The following is a 19,076-nucleotide window of genomic DNA, read 5'->3' on the forward strand; positions in this document are numbered from 1 at the left end:
GCTCCGCGTTCCCGCGCCGCTCACCCAGCACAAGCCGAAGCCCCAGCGAGAGCAGGCGGTGGGTCTGCAGCGGGGGCGAACAGCGAAAGCCCCGCGCCGCCGCTTGGCGGGCAGCGCCTGCCGCTCTGCCCTCCGGGAGTTGTTCGTAATTAGCGTTGCAGCACGTCCAGAGCGCGCGGCCAGGGGCTGCTGGGTGAATAACCAGGAGCGCAGAAAGCTTCTCGGCTGGCATTTTCTACCGCAATGTTATTTCTTACATCTGCAGCTAATTGCTGGAGTAATTAAGAATTTTCTTTTATTTAAAAAGCTTTTAAAGGCAGCGTACTCACAGTCGTGGCCCAGGTTTTGGCAGCGGCATCTCCAAGAGGATACGTTGCGCAAGGCGGCCCGTTTTCCCAAGCAAAGCCCCCAGAGCAGCTGCTCGGAGGAGTCCGCCTCAAACCACGCTGCTCCCCGCCAGCGGGGCTCAGAGCTAGCAGCAGACGCAGACTGCAGCTGTAAATTCAAATTTTGGTCTTCTAAGGAATTCATACAGGCTAGTGCTGTTGATATCAAAGCAGCTGGGTGCATAGCTGACATTCAGAATGTATTTTCCTGTTGAAAATAACTCCAAGGGGATGACTGAGTTGCTTTTTGTTGTTGCCCAGATTTATGACTTTCTCATACTTTTCATGGATGCGTTTGCCTCCCTCTGTTTGGTGTTGGTCTTTCCTTAGTCGCCGAGGCGGGCTGCGCTGTGCCGTCTCCCCGGGCTGGAGCGGCGTCCCAGAAGGGAGAGGAGAAGCCTCTCCCCGAGGCCCGTCCCGCGGCGCCGCGTCTGCCGCCCCGAGGAGCCCCGGCCGGGCGGCGGAGCCGGGCAGAGCGCCTTCGCACAGCCTTCGCCGGCTGCAGTCGCTCGGCGCCGCGGCGAACGGCAACGAGCGGTTGGTTGTCCGCAGCTCCGCCGCTGACCTCGCTTCGCGCCGCAGGAACGCTCGGCAGCGCAGGGGGAAGGTGCTCAAAGAGCTGCAGAAGGCTTTTGAGGAGGTCCCCGTAAGGGCCTGTTAAGGACACTTAATTTTTGCTGCTCGGTTCTTATTGACGTAAAAGCCAAGTAGGAAGAATGATTAAAATGACGGAAAATATTTCCCTGGTGGAATAAGGACCCATCCTGAATTGCTGGCTAAGAAACAGGCAGCGAAGCAGGGGAAACAACCCTGCTCTTACAGCTGCCACCTGAGAAAGGAGCCGTCCGCCTTGAGCACGCAGCTGCCGCGCGCGCACCGGGTCCGCGGCGCAGCCGGAGCAGCTCGGCCCAGCCGGGGAGACCCGGGCGCCAGGGCCCCTCCGGCTGGGGCAGTCGAGCTGCACGGCCACCGCGATTATTCACACGGGGTCTAACAGCCCGGCATTGCCTGGCTACCCGCACGGCTTAATTATGGTTAAAAAAGACCCCAAAACTCATCTCGAGTACTGTGTCCAGTTCTGGGCTCCCCACTACAAGAGAGGCATGGAGCTGCTGGAGAGAGTCCAGCGCAGGTCTACAAAGATGATCAGAGGGCTGGAGCACCTGCCCTGTGAGGAACGGCTGCGAGAGCTGGGCCTCTTCAGCCTGGGGGAGAGCAGACTGAGCGGGGACCTTATCAATGCATACAAGTACCTGAAGGGAGGGTGTCAAGAGGACAGGGACAAACTCTTTTCAGTTGTCCCATGTGACAGGACAAGAGGCAATGGGCACAAATTGAAGCACAGGAAGTTCTGCCTGACCGTGAGGGGGAATTTCTTCCCTGTGAGAGTGACGGAGCACTGGACCAGGTTGCCCAGAGAGGTTGTGGAGTCTCCTTCTCGGGAGATCTTCAAGGCCCACCTAGATGCAACCCTCTCTACCATGCTCTAGGTGACCCTGCTGAGCAGGGGGGTTGGACTAGATGATCTCCAGAGGTCCCTTCCAACATTACCGACTCTGTGAGTCTATGAACGCTCCCCCTCGCCGTCGCCCGTGCAAGCCGAGACCAGGGAGGGCCGCGTTGCCCCGGACGGAGTGCGGCACGAGGAGGACACGCGCCCGCGATGCGGAGCCTGGCACAGCACCCTCGCCCGGGCACGCCGCTGCGCCCGCCCCTCCGGCCGCACGCCGGCCGCGGGGAAACCGCTCGTCCTGCTGCTGGTGCTTCCTGCAGCCGTCGGTGCGCAGCAGGGCCGGCCGCGCTCCTCGGGAAGGGCCGGGCGGGCGAGGAGGCTGCCCGTCCTGCGAGGTTCGCCCCGGCCGTCACCTGGCTCCTCCGTCCGCACCACGAGGCGCGGAGCTTTTCCTCGCGCTCGGAGGCGTTTAGGGAGGAGTTTGCAGAGTACAACCGTCGCGCTGAACCGCACTGAGGACCGCGTGCCAGGAGCGCACAGCCGAGCACCGCGGCGGGTCCCGCGCCGACCACGGGCGCGGCGCTCCCTGCGCAGCCTCCCGAGACCCCCGGCTCCCTCCTGTCGCGCGCGCAGCTCTCCGGAGCGCCGCCGGACAGCGGCTGTACCCAGCTGCTGGCAAACCGGGGCGCGCGCAGAGGACCCGCGCGAGCGGGCAGACGGGGCGGCACGCCGAGCCGCGCCGTGGGTCTCTCGGCCGAGGCGGCACGCGGCGGGGCCTCAGCGCCCGCCCGAAAACGCTGCCTCCGTTCCCCAAACGGAGACGTTACATCGCAGCTCCAGCGCCTCTGCATTGTAGGGTTTTGACTTCAGTTTATTGCACTCTGTCAAAAACGTTGTTTGCGATTTGTACCCTGCTGTATCGCTTTGAAGTACACGCTGCGTCTTAAATAACTAGTCTAGCTTGTACGCTGTTTGTTCATTCAACGTTACACAGCGATAGGGAGAGAAGATACTTGTGCACGACATTTATCTGCTGCATCAGCAAAACATACAAACGTATTTCAATCCTCTTTAAAAATGCTGTTCAGTTGAACACAGTTTGCCGCAGATTATCTGGTGCAGGTAGCACGAACTGCGGCGCAGCATATTCTAAAATAAGGGTCTGCACAGCTGCACTTTATAGCCTGGTTACTTAGCAGCAATGACTACATAGCTGTCATGTGCTGGATATATTCACTATTTAATGACTTCGAAGGTTTCCCAGCATGTGGCTGGCAAGGCACTCGAGAGCGCACGGGCGCTTGGGATTCCCACCGGCTGCAGAGCCGGCGATTTCCATCTGCAGCCATTTCTCCAAGGCTTCTTCAATTGCATTTCATGAGTCGCTGTGAGAGGACTGTCAGGTCAACATGAGTCCCTGATTAGATTTTATAGTTAAGAAGCTTTCAAAGACACCTATAACTAATAGTATTAGGGGCTTTTTTTAAAAAAAAAATAATGTTTTAAAGAAACATTCATGTTTTCATGAGGAAAGAAAGGCTCCACCAGCAAGGAGCCTTTGCCACCCACACCTGAAGGAGAGGAGACTCAGGACAGCCCCCACAACAATCTCTCTGCCCTTCTACAACTTACCGCTCCTTCACAGTGAGGTGGAGGATCTTCTCTCTCGCACAAGTCCCTCACTACCTCTGGGGTAGCACCTGCCAGCTTTTCTGACTATTTGCGAAGGTGGACTTTATGAAGGCGGACTACAGTTCAGAGGTTAACCTTTTTCCCATATTAACCTCCATGCTCTTGGGGTACCTCAGCAGAGTGGGACCTGGAGGGGGTTCTCACCAGGCTCTGTGCACCTCCATTTGTATTGCTCAGCACGCCCAGCCGAGAGCACCTGCTCTGCATTGCGCCACCCCCGAGAGCACAGGTGGAGCTGCCACCCCAAGGTGGGTTCATTCATGGAAAGCACCTTCTCAGGTGTCTGCAAGTTCCATATGCTGTTTAGAAAGGCTGATGCCACCAAAATGTGCCAGCACTGGCCAAGAAGGATAAGCCTGATCAGGAAGCTGTTTGGTCTCCTGAATCCACAGCTCATTGCCTCTGAATGGAGTTGGTCCTTTGCAGGAGTTTCTAGCACAATCTTTCCCACGTAGCATGCACTTCTTAAAGGGCTAAAAGGGCTAAAGAGGTGCAGGGTTGGGTTCTCCATGACAACCTGCTCTGGAAGGCTAAAAGGAAGGGAAAACCTCTCACATGCTCCTTCATCTCTTTGGCTAAGGGAGTGTGTGCCAGCACTGATTAACAGCATCACCACCATCACCAGGCCTGGGGAGGCGTAGGAGGCAAAGTGTCCTTCTGAGGACCATTGTGGCAGTGGTAGGCTGTGCAGGGGCCACTGTAAAGAGCCAGGCCCTCTTACAGGAAGAAGCAAAACATCCTGGGCAATAAAGATGCAAAAAGAAAAATAATAATGTTTTCTCTAGAGATAAACCTATAACTCCTCAGTTAACTTATTTGGTTGCATTTGTCTTATATGAGAATTGGCAAGAATTGCCTGGAAAAAGCGCTCTTCAGAGAGTGCAGCTGATGTCTGTGATCAGAAGGAAAAAGGAAGGACACATGTCTGAGACAGTGTTTTGGTCAATGCCAGCAATGTATTTAAGTGATACACAGGCATACAAAAGCTTGGCCAAACCTTCTTTTCCTTTTAAAATGAACATTACCTCTCGACCAATCATCAATACTTCATAATTAACACTTGCCTCTGGCGCCGAAACACCACATGGGGAGACATCATTAATTCATGGGCAGTGACTGCAGTTTAAAAGCTGTTTTCTTTTTTTTTTTTTTTTTTTTTTTTTTTGCATTGAGCATTTTGCCCTGCTGCAGCTAATGCCCTGATGTCTGGGAGGCACAGGAGGAAAGCCAGCATCACGTGTCCCTTCCCAGCTGGACACTTTGCTGGACGGATGGTGAGAGCAGGCCAGCCACAGCTAACCAGGTTTTTGCTGAGGAGTACAGATAACTTTCTTTGAAGTGTGCTTAGGACAGCAGTACTATCACCTCTTGGAAAGATCCTTTAGGAAGAGTTGCAGAGAGGCGAGATCTAACTAGGCTGTGAGGAGAGCCTGATTCATTTGTGCGTGAGACCAAATGACGCTTTTCCCTGCCACTGGGGAGAATTGGACTTGATGTTTCCAGTTGCCATCCCCAGTCCTCCATGATTCCCACTGTTAGCTTGTTTCCGTGTTTAAGATTCTACAGAAATCAGTGGAAGGGAAGCACCTTTGTGTCCCGAGGCTGTACCCTCAGGCCCAGATGCAGGAGGAGCCCTCGGGTCACTGGCTGCTGTCCCAGCACAAATTGCCTTTCCTTGGGAGGCCACTGCCATGTCTCAGACCAAGGGAAGCTCTCTCTGATGTGGTCTGTACTGACAAAGTCTTGTTCACCCAGGCTGGTGCAGGAAAGCACAGCTGTGTCTCAGCAGCACAGTTTGGTGGTGAGGAGAGGAAGGGAAGTATGCCCCATACTGAGAGGCATGAGTCGGTCCACTGCAGATGTCCCCGGATCAGGTTGTGTGTTAAGCAGTCCTGGGCTGCTGCCTCATGTTGCCAGCCTCCCTCCTTCCCCAGTCACACTCTCTGCCCTACGCCACACACATGGAGGATGTTCATCAAGAAGTTGTTCCATGTCTGGACAGCCTGATGCAGCTCTTCTAAGCTTTTAGGTGAAGATGATGTTCTGATCTGTCACTATGTCCATCTTATGGAGTTAAAAAAGAGGTCACCAAATACAAAGAGGCTATTCCTGCTATCAACTGCAGCTTGGTGCATGTAGATTCCATTCAGCCAGTGGAAAATAGACCAGCGCTCCCAGCACCCACCTAGTGTCCTTCATGTGTCCACAGACAATATATTTTCTCCTGAAGTCTTCCCATGGGGAGCTCCATGTGTAAGAAGCTCCAGGAGCTCTGTCAGCAGTGGCTGTCCCGAGGGGCTTTTTGGACCTATTTCAGAAAGGGGTCAGTGACAATGCCCCCAAATATTTAGTGGTGATAAAACCTTACCATGTGCAAGAAGCTGTGGGCAGGAGTGTCCCACAAGCCAGCCCAGCACAAAGACTTCCCAGTGGCATGCCATGTCACGCTGAAACTTCATGATGCCTAGGGCTGGAGGGATCTCAGGAGTGACCTATTCCCACATGGTAGCAGGAGGTGTATGTGGGCACTGTTCTGCAGCCTGATGAACTGCAGATGCAGGTGATTTGCCAAGGTGTGTGTCGGCAAACAGTGTGAAGATCTCATAAAATGAACTCTGATACAGTAAGGAAAGAAGGGTATTTATCAGCATCACAGTAACTGGAGCTTAGCTGGTTCTTTGGCTATTTGTTTTCCACATATATGTTAAACAGATAACATCCACTGGCACTGGAAAGGAGGATGAAAAGGGATGGTACTTCAGATTTCCATGAAAATGCTCATGCAAATCTTGCAGTTGGGGTAGAAGTCATGAGGCTGCCTGGCAGTTCTCTGTGCACATCCACCTGCCACACGGAAACATCCCAGAGCACCGACTGCTCGCTCCCCAGACCAGTCCATCACGTGAATGGTGGGGCCTACAGAGGAGAAAACTGGGAGGAAAAGAAAAAGAAAAGGAAAAAAAGAAGCTAGGAGCAAGTATGCTGCTGGCAGTCTCTCTCAAACTCATTTTTTTCTCACTGAAAAAAAACGAACAACAGAACAAAACTATGATAAATACACATATTTCCTTGAAAACAGTTTTAGTCAGAAAATTCCTGGTTAGATCTCTCCAATGCCTTCCATGAGCACAAGAGCCGGAGCACGGGTTTTGGCAACAGACACCAGCAGGATACAATGTCAGGTCTTTTCTTGCTGACGATGCCCCGGAGCAACACTGAGATGTAATTCCTCTGGTCCCACGCGGGTCCGTCCGCTGGCACACCAGGCTGCTTCGGTCCGGAGCGCCCGTGGACGTTGCTCAGGAAGGAGCTGCTGCTGCTTCTGTGTTTCCAGGAGCTCCCGTTCCCCACTGGCTCCTGTGCAACTGGGCATCTTTTCCTGAACTCTCTTAACCTGTTAAGAAAAGCACTTTCCGATATTAATTTATTCACTTCATGAGCATCAGTGGTAACGCTGACACGTTAACCATTAACCAGTATCATACCCATGACGCCACTAGCACAGAAAGCCATTAAAGCTTGAATAAATCCGTTTGTCTAGATAGAAATCCAAACCAACGTCACACACAGTGGGAGAAGTGTATCGGGTGTGGGATCGGAAGCTGGTACACGGCCGGCACGCTGCCACAGGCCGGCTTCACTTAGTGTGCCGGTGGCTGGTGCAGCACCCACGGCAGAGGTACGTTGTTAATACTGTAGTTTTGTGAACTGAGGTGATTTTTCAGGATGCGTCAGTAAGTATCCACATTCTTGCTTTCTAACAGGTCATTTTCCCTGACTGATATGATGATATTCCTCTAAATCCCAATCTCTCGATACTGGATGAAATGCTACTAAAACCATTCCAGGCAAAGCAGCCCTCTATTGCTACCCCACGATTACTAATTACAGTGCGCAGCCAGTGCGCTTTGCTGTACAGACCTTTCCCTTCACAACTTCAGCAAATCTGGCCACAGTGAGAGCTGGATTTGCAACTAACGTTGAGCTGACAGGTGGAACTTGCCTTGACAATTAATTAAAAAGATATAAAAAAAGAATCAGCAAGGGAAAAGCAGCTCTGCTATGTGCATGAAAGCTTGAAATTGGAGCCATTGAATGAGAGTAATAACATGATATTAATGTGAAATGAAATCCTGAGAGCTGATGCGGTCTGTGCAGCAAGGCTTTGGAGCTTGTTGGTTTAAACGAGGCTTTCGGCAGCTGCACGGCCTAGCGCAGGACTTCCAGGGGAAGAAACGGGCTCTCGCTTCTCCTTGCAGCTCACGCTCTGCCCGGCTGTTCTGCAGAGCCGGGCGTCTCCTGTGTCCCTTAGGAAGGCCGGTTGTCCCGTCACTTCAGCGGGGAGCCTCCGGCTCTGCGATAAGAGATGTGGCGATTTGGTGGGCTCAGTTTCCACTGCATATTGCACTGAAAATCGTGCGATTTAGGCGCCTCCTTTCCTCAGGATTCAAAACCCAGTTACGCTGTGCTGTAAGGAAAGGGATGAGCAACACATATGGTTATTATAATCCATGCAAAATCCAGGCGACGTACAGATCCCAGATCAGACTTTGTGAGAACAAGCGTGATGAATCCAATTTCTGATCAAAATTACCATTATTTTCCTTGAAATCTCCACTCGACGTGGCATTCTTGCGCACCGGCCCAAACACCGGCCATTCTGCATGGAAAAAAATCCCATGCTTAATCCTGCCGCGGGAGCAGCAAGCAGTGGCCCTGGAGCGGCGGTGCCGCGCTGGCCGCCGGGGCCTGGGAAGCGCCCGCTCGCGGCCGGCTCCCTCGTGCTCCGGGCTTCCCCGGGCAGAGCTGGCGGTGCTCCACCAGCGCCCGGGCGCGCTGCAGAGGCCGCGGTGCCCGCTGTGCCCGGCGGGACGGCGGCAGGACACGCGGCGCCGTCGCCGGCCCCGTCCCGGACACCGCTGCCAGGAGCAGGGGGAAACCAGCACTCGGCTGCGGAGGGGAGGGACGTTTCGGAGGACAGGAGCCCCGCAGGAAGGGCCGGCGTTCCTGCTTGGTCCATGGGAAGGACCAGGAATCCTGCTCAGCCCGTGGGAAGGGCCGGGAGACCCGTGCTCAGCCCACAAACTTTGGCGTGCGGCTGCTGCAGGTCCCTGCAGAGCCACGGGGCAGCTCAGTGCCTGGGGATGGACCGGGACCGGGACCGGGACGGGGATGGGGACAGGGCGGGCGAGAGAGCCAGGTCCTGCTCTCTACTCCCACCCCCGAGGGCGGCACACCCTGGGGACTGGGCCCCACGCAGCTCAGGCCACCGGAGGGGCACGGAGGGTCCCACAGGGATTCACCCTCCTCAGGCGAAGCCCCCTGCCCGGGCACGCTGCGGCGCTGCGCAGAGCCGGCACCGCCTGCACCGCCGGCGTGGGGACCCTGGTGCCACCGGCGTGGGGACCCCAGCACCCACCGTCATGGGGACTCCGGGACCCCGGCACCCACCGCCGTGGAGACCCCGGCACCCACCGCCATGGGGACTCCGGGACCCCGGCACCACCGCCGTGGGGACCCCGGCACCCACCGCCATGGGGACCTCAGAACCCCGGCACCCACCGCCGTGGGGACTCCGGGACCCCGGTGCCCACCGCCGTGGAGACCCCAGCACCACCGCCGTCGGGACCCCGGCACCCACCGCCGTGGGGACCCCAGCACCCCCCCGGCCTGAGGACCCCGGCACCCACCGGGCAGAACCTGGCACCCACTGGCGTGGGGACTCTGGCACCACTGGCATAGGGACCCCAGTGCCCACCAGCGTGGGGGACCTGGCACAGACCTCGGCACCCATCAGCACAGAACCCAGCACCACCAGCATGGGGACCCCGGCACCACCAGTGTGGGGACCCCCATGCCCGCCAGCATAGGGACCCCAGCACCCCACCGGCATGGGGACCCCAGCCTCACAAGCACAGGGACGCCACCACCACCGGCGTGAGGACCTCAGCCCCACCACCGTGTGGACCCCAGCACCACTGGCATAGGGACCCCAGTGCCCACTGGCATGGGGAACCCAGCACAGACCCCGGCACCCCCCGGTGTGGGGACCCCAGGACCCACCGGTGCAGAACCCAGCACCACTGGCATGGGGACCCCAGCACCACCAGTTTGGGGACCCCAGCACCCCGCCAGCGTGGAGATCCCAGCCACACCGCCGGCGTGGGGACCCCAGCCGCACCGCCGCCATGGGGACCCCAGCCCCACAAGCATGGAGACCCCGGCACCCCCGGCATGGGGACCCCAGGACCCACCGGTGCAGAACCCAGCACCACCGGCATGGGGACCCCGGTACCACCAGTGTGGGGACCCCAGCACCCCGCCGGCGTGGGGACCCCAGCCGCACCGCCACCATGGGGACCCCAGCCGCACCGCCGCCATGGGGACCCCGTCCCCGCCGCCACGGGGCCCTGCCGCGGGCAGCAGTGGCATCGCTGCAGCAGACGTGTTACCGCCGCTGGGCTCGAGCCGCCAAATCAGCCAGCGTGGCAGCTCCATCGTAGTAAAACATTTATTTGTTATGGTGATATAAGCTACCACGTTTAGTCTGTGAACTGTCCACCAGCAACATTTAACACGGCTTACGCCGAAGCCGTTGCCACCAAATTTTTCATCATTATCGTTTTTAATTTTATAAAAACCTCTAACACCAGGAAGAAAAGGTATGCAGACTCAACGCGGCAGACGGGAGACGACGAATCCGTGAGCGGGCAAGGACGGCGTGTCCGACGCGGCGGGAGCCCCGGCTCCGGCGGGCGCGAGCGGACCCCTCCTCGGCGAGCCGGAGCCGCGGCGGTTCGCGCCGCGCGAGGCCGTCCGCGGCGGCGGTCCCGGCGCGGGGGGAGGCCAGGCGTCCCTCGGGTCGGCCCCGGCGCCTGCACAAGGGAACGAGAGAGACCGTGAGGGGCCGGCGGGCGGGAGCTCGGGGCCTCCAGCCGCCGGCGGAGCCGGCTGCGCCCCCAACGGCAGCCGAAGCGGCGCCAGGGCCGGGCGGGAGCGGACGCGGCGCTCGGGGCCGGCCGGGGCCGAGCAGCGCGTCCCCCCGCCCCAGCGCCGGAGCGGCCCGAGCGGCGGCCGGGCCCCGGCCGGGCCCCGCCGTCCCCGAGCGCGCGCAGCGCTGCTCGCCGCAGAAGACGGGCCGAAACTCACCGCGGGAACCGCGGGGGCCCGGGACCGGAGAACTTTACAAACTCCAGACTTGCGTCCGACCTGTCTGAGGTCGAGCACTGGCAGCCCTTCTCTTATGGTAAAGATTTCAAGTCTTTACATAGTTTCAGAAGATTGCAAGGGACTGAAAATACCAAAAAGAAGGTGCAAAAGTGCATGTGTCGGGCACTTGCCTTCGCGAGGTTTACAAGTAAGTGGAAAAGTCGCCTCAGGGAGAACGTGCAGCTTCAAAATGGTCCTTAACCGAGCTCCCGCGTTGCGTGCGGCAGAGGGATCGGCGAGCTAGCACACGGCACAGGCGACACAGTCATTTTCCATAAGGAAAAGCACCGTCTCATCGCAGTCGTGCCAGCGTAAGGACTCCGGCTCCCCCTGCCACCGCAGGACAACTACTTACCTTGGAAATGCATGGCAGCTGCAGGAGCTAACGCAAACTGGACACCCTGTTTTAACCTCCTCCTTGGTCTGCTGAAGGTTACGGGTGTCCCAGCTGCCTACAGATCTGCTGCCTGGAGCAGTGTTTCGGTGCTCCTGAAGCTGTGGGACAGCGCCCGCCTTGTCCTCTGCTCCCCGTCTAGCAGCCCCACAGGCAGCGAACGGGGCCCGCGTGGGGACCGCCCAGGAGGTCACCCCCAGGCTTCCTTCTCATTTCCCTCTCCGAACAGAAATCTCCCCTGCAGATGAGACTGTACGGTTTGCACACAACCCCCTGGAGATACAGGGCTTGCTGGGAGGTTAAAGCTCCTGCTACAGGGTCCCCTCTCAGGCGGAGCCCTCTTGGCCCTCATCCCCTCACCTAGCACCTACCCACACAGCTCCAGCCCCGAAGCAGCTGTCCTCACGGAGGGCTCAGCATGAGAGAGGAATCAGGACCCTGATGAGGGCAGGAGACTCACCGGGTGAGGACCAATCTGCTGGCCAAGCCTCCATGCAGCAACAGTACTGCGCTTCCTGAGAAAGCGTCTCTGGAGGAAAGCCAGCAGGGTTTGTTTTTTAATGCCTGAGGTTCTGAGCAGGTCAGCACAGATAATGACACTATTTCCATGCCAATAATTGCCACTGCCTGCAGTTCCCAGAGGTCTCAGCAGGTCTCACGGTAGGGTGCATGGTGCACGCACTGGAGAGGGCCCCTGCAGCACTCGTGGGCTACACTGAACATGAGTGACAAGGGGCACTCTTCTTCACTTGCACCATTCCAGCCACAGACTTGGGGAAAAAAAAAAAACAGATATAACAGAGCCTCTTCCCCTGCTCTCCTGTTTTCAGCACGTGAGAGCACATTACCTGCTAAAGCAGCCACTGCTGCTCCTGTACGGCACAGAGCTCGCACCAGAGCAGGGCCAGTGCATCAGGAGGGAAGGGGTGGAAGCCTCCAGAGAAACCATCTGCCACCTGAACATAAAACTGGTATTCCAGGATCACCTCCGTATCAAACTAGACACACCACCTTGGTCTGAAGTTCCAGATTTGTAGAGAAACAGTGCTTCCTAAAACGCAGAGAGAGCACTTGAAAATGATCTGCGGTGACATGGTTTGCTCCAGCGCAACACAGACAGTGGAACTTTTCCTGTTTAATTTCATATGAGCGAAGTTGCAAATTTGGAGTCTCTCTGCAGCCACCTATTTGCCATGTTTGGGTTTTCTTCCCCCACCCCCCTTTTCCATTTTCCTTTCCTGCAGTCTAAGCTTCCTTCCTGCAATAGCAGCAGCCTTCACATCCGGCTCTTGTGAGCAAATCAATCGCATTCCAAGTATACCATCAGCAAAATTATAGGATTTGCCTTTTGTTGGTCTTGTATTATTTATGCCAAAGAGTATGTGCTTTAACCTGTACCTATTGATCCCCAGTAACTTGCTCACTTTTATTTCCTGGGTGTCTGAACTGTTACGAAAGCAAGATCCCAGCCGCCTTGAAACAGTGGAAGTCAGAATACAGGACGTTTATTCTGATTTCCAGTTGATTTAACCCGGCGCCTGGCCGGCACAACGCGGCGCGAGGGCGAGGGCCCCGCCGGGGCGCGGGCGCCCAACCCAGCCCGGCCGCCCCGCAGCGCCGGGCTCCCGGGTCGCGCCGGGCCGGAGGGCTGCAGCCGCGCAGGCGGGACCAAGGCGCTGCCGACGGCGCGCAGCCCGGCTCCGGCTCCGGCTCCGGCTCCGGCTCCGGCTCGGCAGCAGCGGACCCCCGCGTGGACGGACGGACGGCCCCTCCCACGGCAGCACGGCGCGCTGCCCGCCAGCGCCCGCCGCGCGGAAGGAGCCTCCCGCACGCAGCAGGACCTCCTCCTTCGGAGCGATGGCGCTCGGCAAAGCGCGTCGTGCCCCGGGCAAGAAAACGCCGCGTGTCCGAGCAGAGGGCAACGGAAACCGGCAGGGCCAGAGCTGGTTCGAGGGCGGCGCTTGGGGACCCCGTGGCCGGACGAGCCCGCGAGACGTGCCGTGATGGGCCACGCTACAGGTCCAGGCAGCGCCAGCCTGCGAGGCACCCGCGCGGGCATCTGCAGAGGGAAAACACGGGGCGCGTGTTTGCACGGACCCGGCTGACTTTGCAATCGCCCCTTGTGCTTTCGGTTTTTTAAATGACAAACTCGACCCACCTTAAAACTGCTCCCTAGGTTACCACGCGAAAGGAATCGCGTCATTTTGTTGCCACTGCAGCTGTAGCAGGGTAACAGCGCATCCCCTGCCACAAGCAGCACCGCAAAGGGACAGAAACTTCCGCGAGACAGCGCAGCACCGAACGCTGCTGCAACTCTCCTCCTAGAGCCGTGATTTCTCTTAATTAATAGAAAGAGAAGCGACTCTGTGACCGTTATTTCTGCTTGTTGCATTAATTACTGAGGGAAAAAATCCACGCTCTGCATGCTGCACAGGGCCGCGGCGAAGCCGGGGCAGAAGCTGCCACTCGCCCACACACGGCCCCAGCTCCGCATGCAGCCCCGGCCCCACGCACAGCCCCGGCCCCACGCATGGCCCCCGGCCCACGCACGGCCCCGGTCCCACGCACGGCCCCCGGCCCACGCACGGCCCCCGGCCCCACGCACGGCCCCCGGCCCACGCACGGCCCCGGCCCCGCAAAGCCCCAGTCCCACGCACGGCCCCCGGCCCACGCACAGCCCCGGCCCCACGCACGGCCCCCGGCCCCGAGCATGGCCCTGACCCCGCATGCAGCCCCGGTCCCACGCACAGCCCCCGGTCCCACGCACAGCCCCCGGCCCACGCACGGCCCCGGCCCCGCACAGCCCCGGTCCCACGCACGGCCCCGGCCCACGCACGGCCCCGGCCCCACACACGGCCCCGGCCCCACGCACAGCCCCGGTCCCACGCACGGCCCCGGCCCACGCACGGCCCCGGCCCCGCACAGCCCCGGCCCCACGCACAGCCCCGGCCCCACGCATGGCCCCCGGCCCACGCACGGCCCCAGCCCCGCAAAGCCCCAGTCCCACGCACGGCCCCCGGCCCCACGCACGGCCCCCGGCCCCGAGCATGGCCCTGACCCCGCATGCAGCCCCGGTCCCACGCACAGCCCCCGGTCCCACGCACAGCCCCCGGCCCCGCACAGCCCCGGCCCCGCACAGCCCCGGTCCCACGCACGGCCCCGGCCCACGCACGGCCCCGGCCCCACGCACGGCCCCGGCCCCACGCACAGCCCCGGTCCCACGCACGGCCCCCGGCCCACGCACGGCCCCGGCCCCACGCACGGTCCTGGCCCCACGCACGGCCCCGGCCCCGCACAGCCCCGGCCCCACGCACGGCCCCGGCCCCGCACAGCCCCGGCCCCACGCACGGCCCCGGCCCCACGCACGGCCCCCGACCCACGCACGGCCCCGGCCCCACGCACGGCCCCGGCCCCACGCACGGTCCTGGCCCCACGCACAGCCCCGGCCCCGCACGGGCCCGGTCCCACGCACGGCCCCGGTCCCACGCACGGCCCCGGCCCACGCACGGCCCCGGCCCCACGCACGGTCCTGGCCCCACGCACGGCCCCGGCCCCACGCACGGCCCCGGCCCCACGCACGGCCCCCGACCCATGCACGGCCCCGGCCCCACGCACGGCCCCGGCCCCACGCACGGTCCTGGCCCCACGCACGGCCCCGGCCCCGCACGGGCCCGGTCCCACGCATGGCCCCGGTCCCACGCACGGCCCCGGCCCACGCACGGCCCCGGCCCCACGCACGGTCCTGGCCCCACGCACGGCCCCGGCCCCGCACAGTCCTGGCCCCACGCACGGCCCCGGTCCCACGCACGGCCCCGGCCCCACGCACAGACCCGGCCCCACGCATGGCCCCGGCCCCGCACAGCCCCGGCCCCACGCACGGCCCCGGCCCCACGCACAGCCCCGGCCCCACGCACAGACCCGGCCCCACGCATGGCCCCGGCCCCGCACAGCCCCGGCCCCACGCACGGCCCCGGCCCCACGCACAGCCCCGGTCCCACGCACGGCCCCGGTCCCACGCACGGCCCCGGCCCCACGCACGGCCCCGGCCCCACGCACGGCCCCGGCCCCGCACAGCCCACCCACCCGCTGCCCCGCCGGGCTCCGCCGCCTGCCCACCGCGGAGCGGCTCCCGGCAAACGGCAGCGCCCGGCCGAAGTAAAGCCGCGTCTGCTCGCAGAGCAGCGCCACGGACCTGCCCGAGCACGAGCAGAGGCGGCGCGGGCACGGCCAGCACGGCAAACCGCTCAGCAAGCCCTGCTGCCGCAGCCCGGGCGTTATGCGCACCAGCTCGCTCCGAAGGGGGCTCGGGAGCCCGGAGAGGAGCGAGAGGCAGCTCGCGCCGGAGACTTTAACGGGGCAAAGGCCGCCGGGGCGTCGTGGCGCTCGGGGGCGCGGAGCCGGGCGCCGGGGTCCCCCGCCGCCGCTCGCCCGCCCCGGCCCGCTGCCGGAGGCGGAGGAGCTCCCGCCCGGGACTGCGCTCCGCACAAGCACGTACAGGCGTTACTCCTTCGCCCGGGGAATAGCTCTGCGCTTTTTCTGCCCCAAACGGTTGGCCACCTCTGGTTGCGAGGCCGGGGAGGACAGAGAATTCCCAGCGCTCCAGCGCATCCGGCCCGCGTGCAAGGGAACACCCGGCCGCGCGCCCGTTTCCGCGCAAGCGGCACGGGTTTAACGACGGGCGCGCGCACGGCGGGTACTCCTTTCCGCGATGAAGAGAGCAGGCTGCGAGAGAAGCACCTCGCCGCTATCCAGGTCTCACTGTTTCCGCAACATCGTCACAGAATTGAACCAAACGCAGTGACACAGGGCCCTGCTAAGCTGCTTCTATAAGCCTACTGCGGATCGAGTTCTTGAGCGTTTATAAAGCTGATTCTTTTGAATAAAAAATTAAAAATATAAAAATAAAATTCCCTAAACCCCAAGAAACTATTAATATTTTAGCAGTTTCACAAAACATTAGACACGACTGACTTCCAGTTTGAGACAACACATACAGCATTGTCATCTGATATTTTTAAAACGCACATGATTAAAACGACCTCAGCAGAAAACCTTTAAAGCTACCTCCTTACCCAAGCATAAAGCGAAGGTACTGTCTCCAGAGATTTAGCTCCTCGGCGGACCATTTAAGTACTCCTTTCACCACATTTGACAACACCTCCCTTTTCAGACCATCAGAACTTGCATAAACATACTATATCTCCAGTGATGCATTATTTAATAGCTAACTTTTATGCTTATATTCCTCTATGAGAATATAAACTTTGCAGAGAAATTTGAGGAGGGCTTTTTTTTTTTTCCAACTTTTCCATTAGGAAATAAGTATTCTAATCTTGGGGCTTAGTTTGCTTTTCGGTGCCTGCATTTCCAAAGGGAAAAAAAAGGGGCTGTTTGAAAAAGAAACAGACCCCCCCCCCTTTTTTTAAAAAAAAGACCTTTACAGCCCCCCCTCCAGATTTGCTCTTCCAAGACAGGCAGGAGAAGCACGAGACGTTTTGGCGAAGACGGCAGGAGCCCTGGGGCGCCGCGCGCTCCCGCCGCGCGCCCTCGCCGGGCCGGCCGGCCCCGCTCGGGGTGCACGCGGCCCCCAGGCACGAGCACGCGCGTGTGAAGCGCAGCTATTCCGCAAAGACCACACGAAAATTAGCGTTTGGCCTCTAAGACGACATTCAAATTGCCGAGCTGTGCTAGCTCTGATTTAAACACGATGTCCAAACGGGCTTTAACTAACACGAAGCGTTACATTTTTTGAGGACGAGCACAGCAGCAGGAGCGCTCCCGTCACCCTCACTACCCGGGTTTTTCAACTGTTATCGCCTTTTGCCACAGATTTACGTCCTTCCCAGCAACCCGACACCGTTCTGCCCAAAGGCCCCGCCGCGACCGCCGTTGCGGCACGGATCCGGGCGGCTCCTCCGGCGGGACGGACGGACGGACGGACGGAGCGGGCACCGGGAGGACGGGCGGGCACGCCGGGAGCCCCCAGCCCGGGCAGTCACGGCGACACGGGCTGCGTACGCAGTGAGTATTTTATTTTACACAACATAACAACACGGCGCTGTTGTTTCTGTACAGCATTTGCCTAAAAACAAAGGCAACACCATTGTCACTGGAAAGAAATATACAGTCTGACCGTTTTAAAAAATACCGTTTTACTGATCGATCCGGAAGTGGTTATTTGTTAGCTTGGAGGAAATCTCATTTCCTTTATAAAAGGCTTTTTCTGTGAAAACTCTCTCTTTTGTTTTCTGCTACTGCAGAACCAGGAAGCCAGTCCTAGAGTAGGGAAGGCACTGGTGCTGTTTCATGCTTTTTTCACCCCTTAATTTTTTTTTTTTTTAACTTTTTTTTTTTTAATCTCTGAATGTTGCCTTCCGTTTTGTTATTAAATAAAATGAAATGAAAATTAACCAAAAACCTGTGTGCACTGGGTGGCTTATACAGAACCCTGCATGAACAAGCCATTAATCAGGGAGACAACCGTGGAATTCCAAATCCAACTTCCCAGGAGAGGGAGTTTCACACAACGTTTGGTGTTTTGTTTCTCATTAAAATGAAAAATGAAAAATTAAAAAAAAAAAAAAAAGGTCACACAGTGCTTTCCAATATCCACTCAGAACTCGAGAAAGTTGCTTTTCCACTATCCACATCAGAGTGGTCTGAGGGAATTAACATCCCATTCATGGACATGCTCCTTCTAGACCAAAATCCAGCTGCGCTGGGGGAGTGAACGTGACAGTGGTATTCCACCAGCTCTCCGTTCAGGGAGAACCTGCGCTTTGCTCTGGATGTGTCAGCTGGCAAAGTGAGGAACTTACTTGGCTTGGATTGTGCTCTTTTGTACGGGGGGGCCCCCTGCGCGGAGCCGGGGGGGCGGCCAGCCAACTGCAGAGCCGTGGAGTTATTTCTGTTAGTGTTCTGGGACTCGATACTCGTGACAGCTTCACTCTGCGGCTCGCTGCTTGGCTTTGGCCCCGGCTTCCGCTTCTGCTTCTGGGAGACAGCAGCGCCCGAAGTCCACGTGTGAGGCAAAGCAGAGGTAGTGGTGGTGGAGTCCTGGCTCGAGCAAGCGTCCGACACCTGCGCCACCGCGTCAGCGGGAGCTCTGCAGCACTGGATGCTCTCCTCGTGCCCCACCGCCTGTTTGGACATCGACTGGGACAGCACCCCACTGCAGCCTTGGATCTGCGCCCCGTTGGTCTGAGAGTACACGTTGCTCACCTTGGTTGCCTTCTGCTGCCCGTTGCTGTTACACACCTTGTAGCGGATCATGAGGATGATGATGAACACAAGCACAGAGGCCACAATAATCCCACCGATGATGATAATCATGGTCCCACCCAGGAACTGGGACTGCATGAAATGGCAGCGCACATAATCCTGCTCGGTCGTGAACTGCGTGCACCCCACGACCCTGGTGGCAGTGAGCGAGGTGATCCCGTCGTCGTAGATGGCCAAGACGCACAGGTCATATACAGTCCCCGCAGCCAGGTTGTTGACCAGAAAGGTTTTGCTTGTGGGAGGTATCATTCTAGGGGACAAGGAAACAGCGTGAATAACCCAGGGCGATGTGTGGTCGCCCGCCACCCGTGCGCTGGAGCCACCGCCGTGCTGCTGGCGCCTCCACGCGCAGCTCCTCGCCCTCCGCCACGGCCGCGTTCAGCGTTGCACGGCTTAGCGATGCAGAGTGCCTCACGAGAGCAACCAAAACAGAAACGTAAAGGAAACCATTAAAAAGCGTTTTGTAAGGCGCAACCGGTACATCCGAGATTCGAAACAAATGCACTCGGCGTGCCCAGTGCCTCCCTGCGCTCCCCCAGCACAAACGCTGCACCACAAAGCAGTAAGAAGAATACATTTATGGACATCTTTCTCCTGTGTTTTCAAAAAACTGCAAGTGTTAAGATCCATTTAACTCATCTACCTTTACAATCCTTCCGCT

The 19,076-nt window shown here is 59.1% G+C and overlaps 1 protein-coding gene across 1 annotated transcript in view; it reads right to left on the bottom strand.

Annotated features, from left to right (window-relative positions):
• Nucleotides 1-17,194: 17,194 nt before the first annotated feature.
• Nucleotides 17,195-19,076, bottom strand: part of LRFN5 (leucine rich repeat and fibronectin type III domain containing 5) — a 44,115-nt gene continuing 42,233 nt past the window's right edge. Inside the window, exon 3 of the mRNA XM_062577032.1 lies at nucleotides 17,195-18,665. Coding sequence (XP_062433016.1) covers nucleotides 17,723-18,665 — 943 coding nt within the window. The 3' untranslated portion in view covers nucleotides 17,195-17,722. The remainder of the gene's footprint in view (nucleotides 18,666-19,076) is intronic.

Source organism: Rhea pennata, chromosome 5 (assembly GCF_028389875.1).
Source record: "Rhea pennata isolate bPtePen1 chromosome 5, bPtePen1.pri, whole genome shotgun sequence".
Taxonomy (NCBI): Eukaryota; Metazoa; Chordata; class Aves; order Rheiformes; family Rheidae; genus Rhea; species Rhea pennata.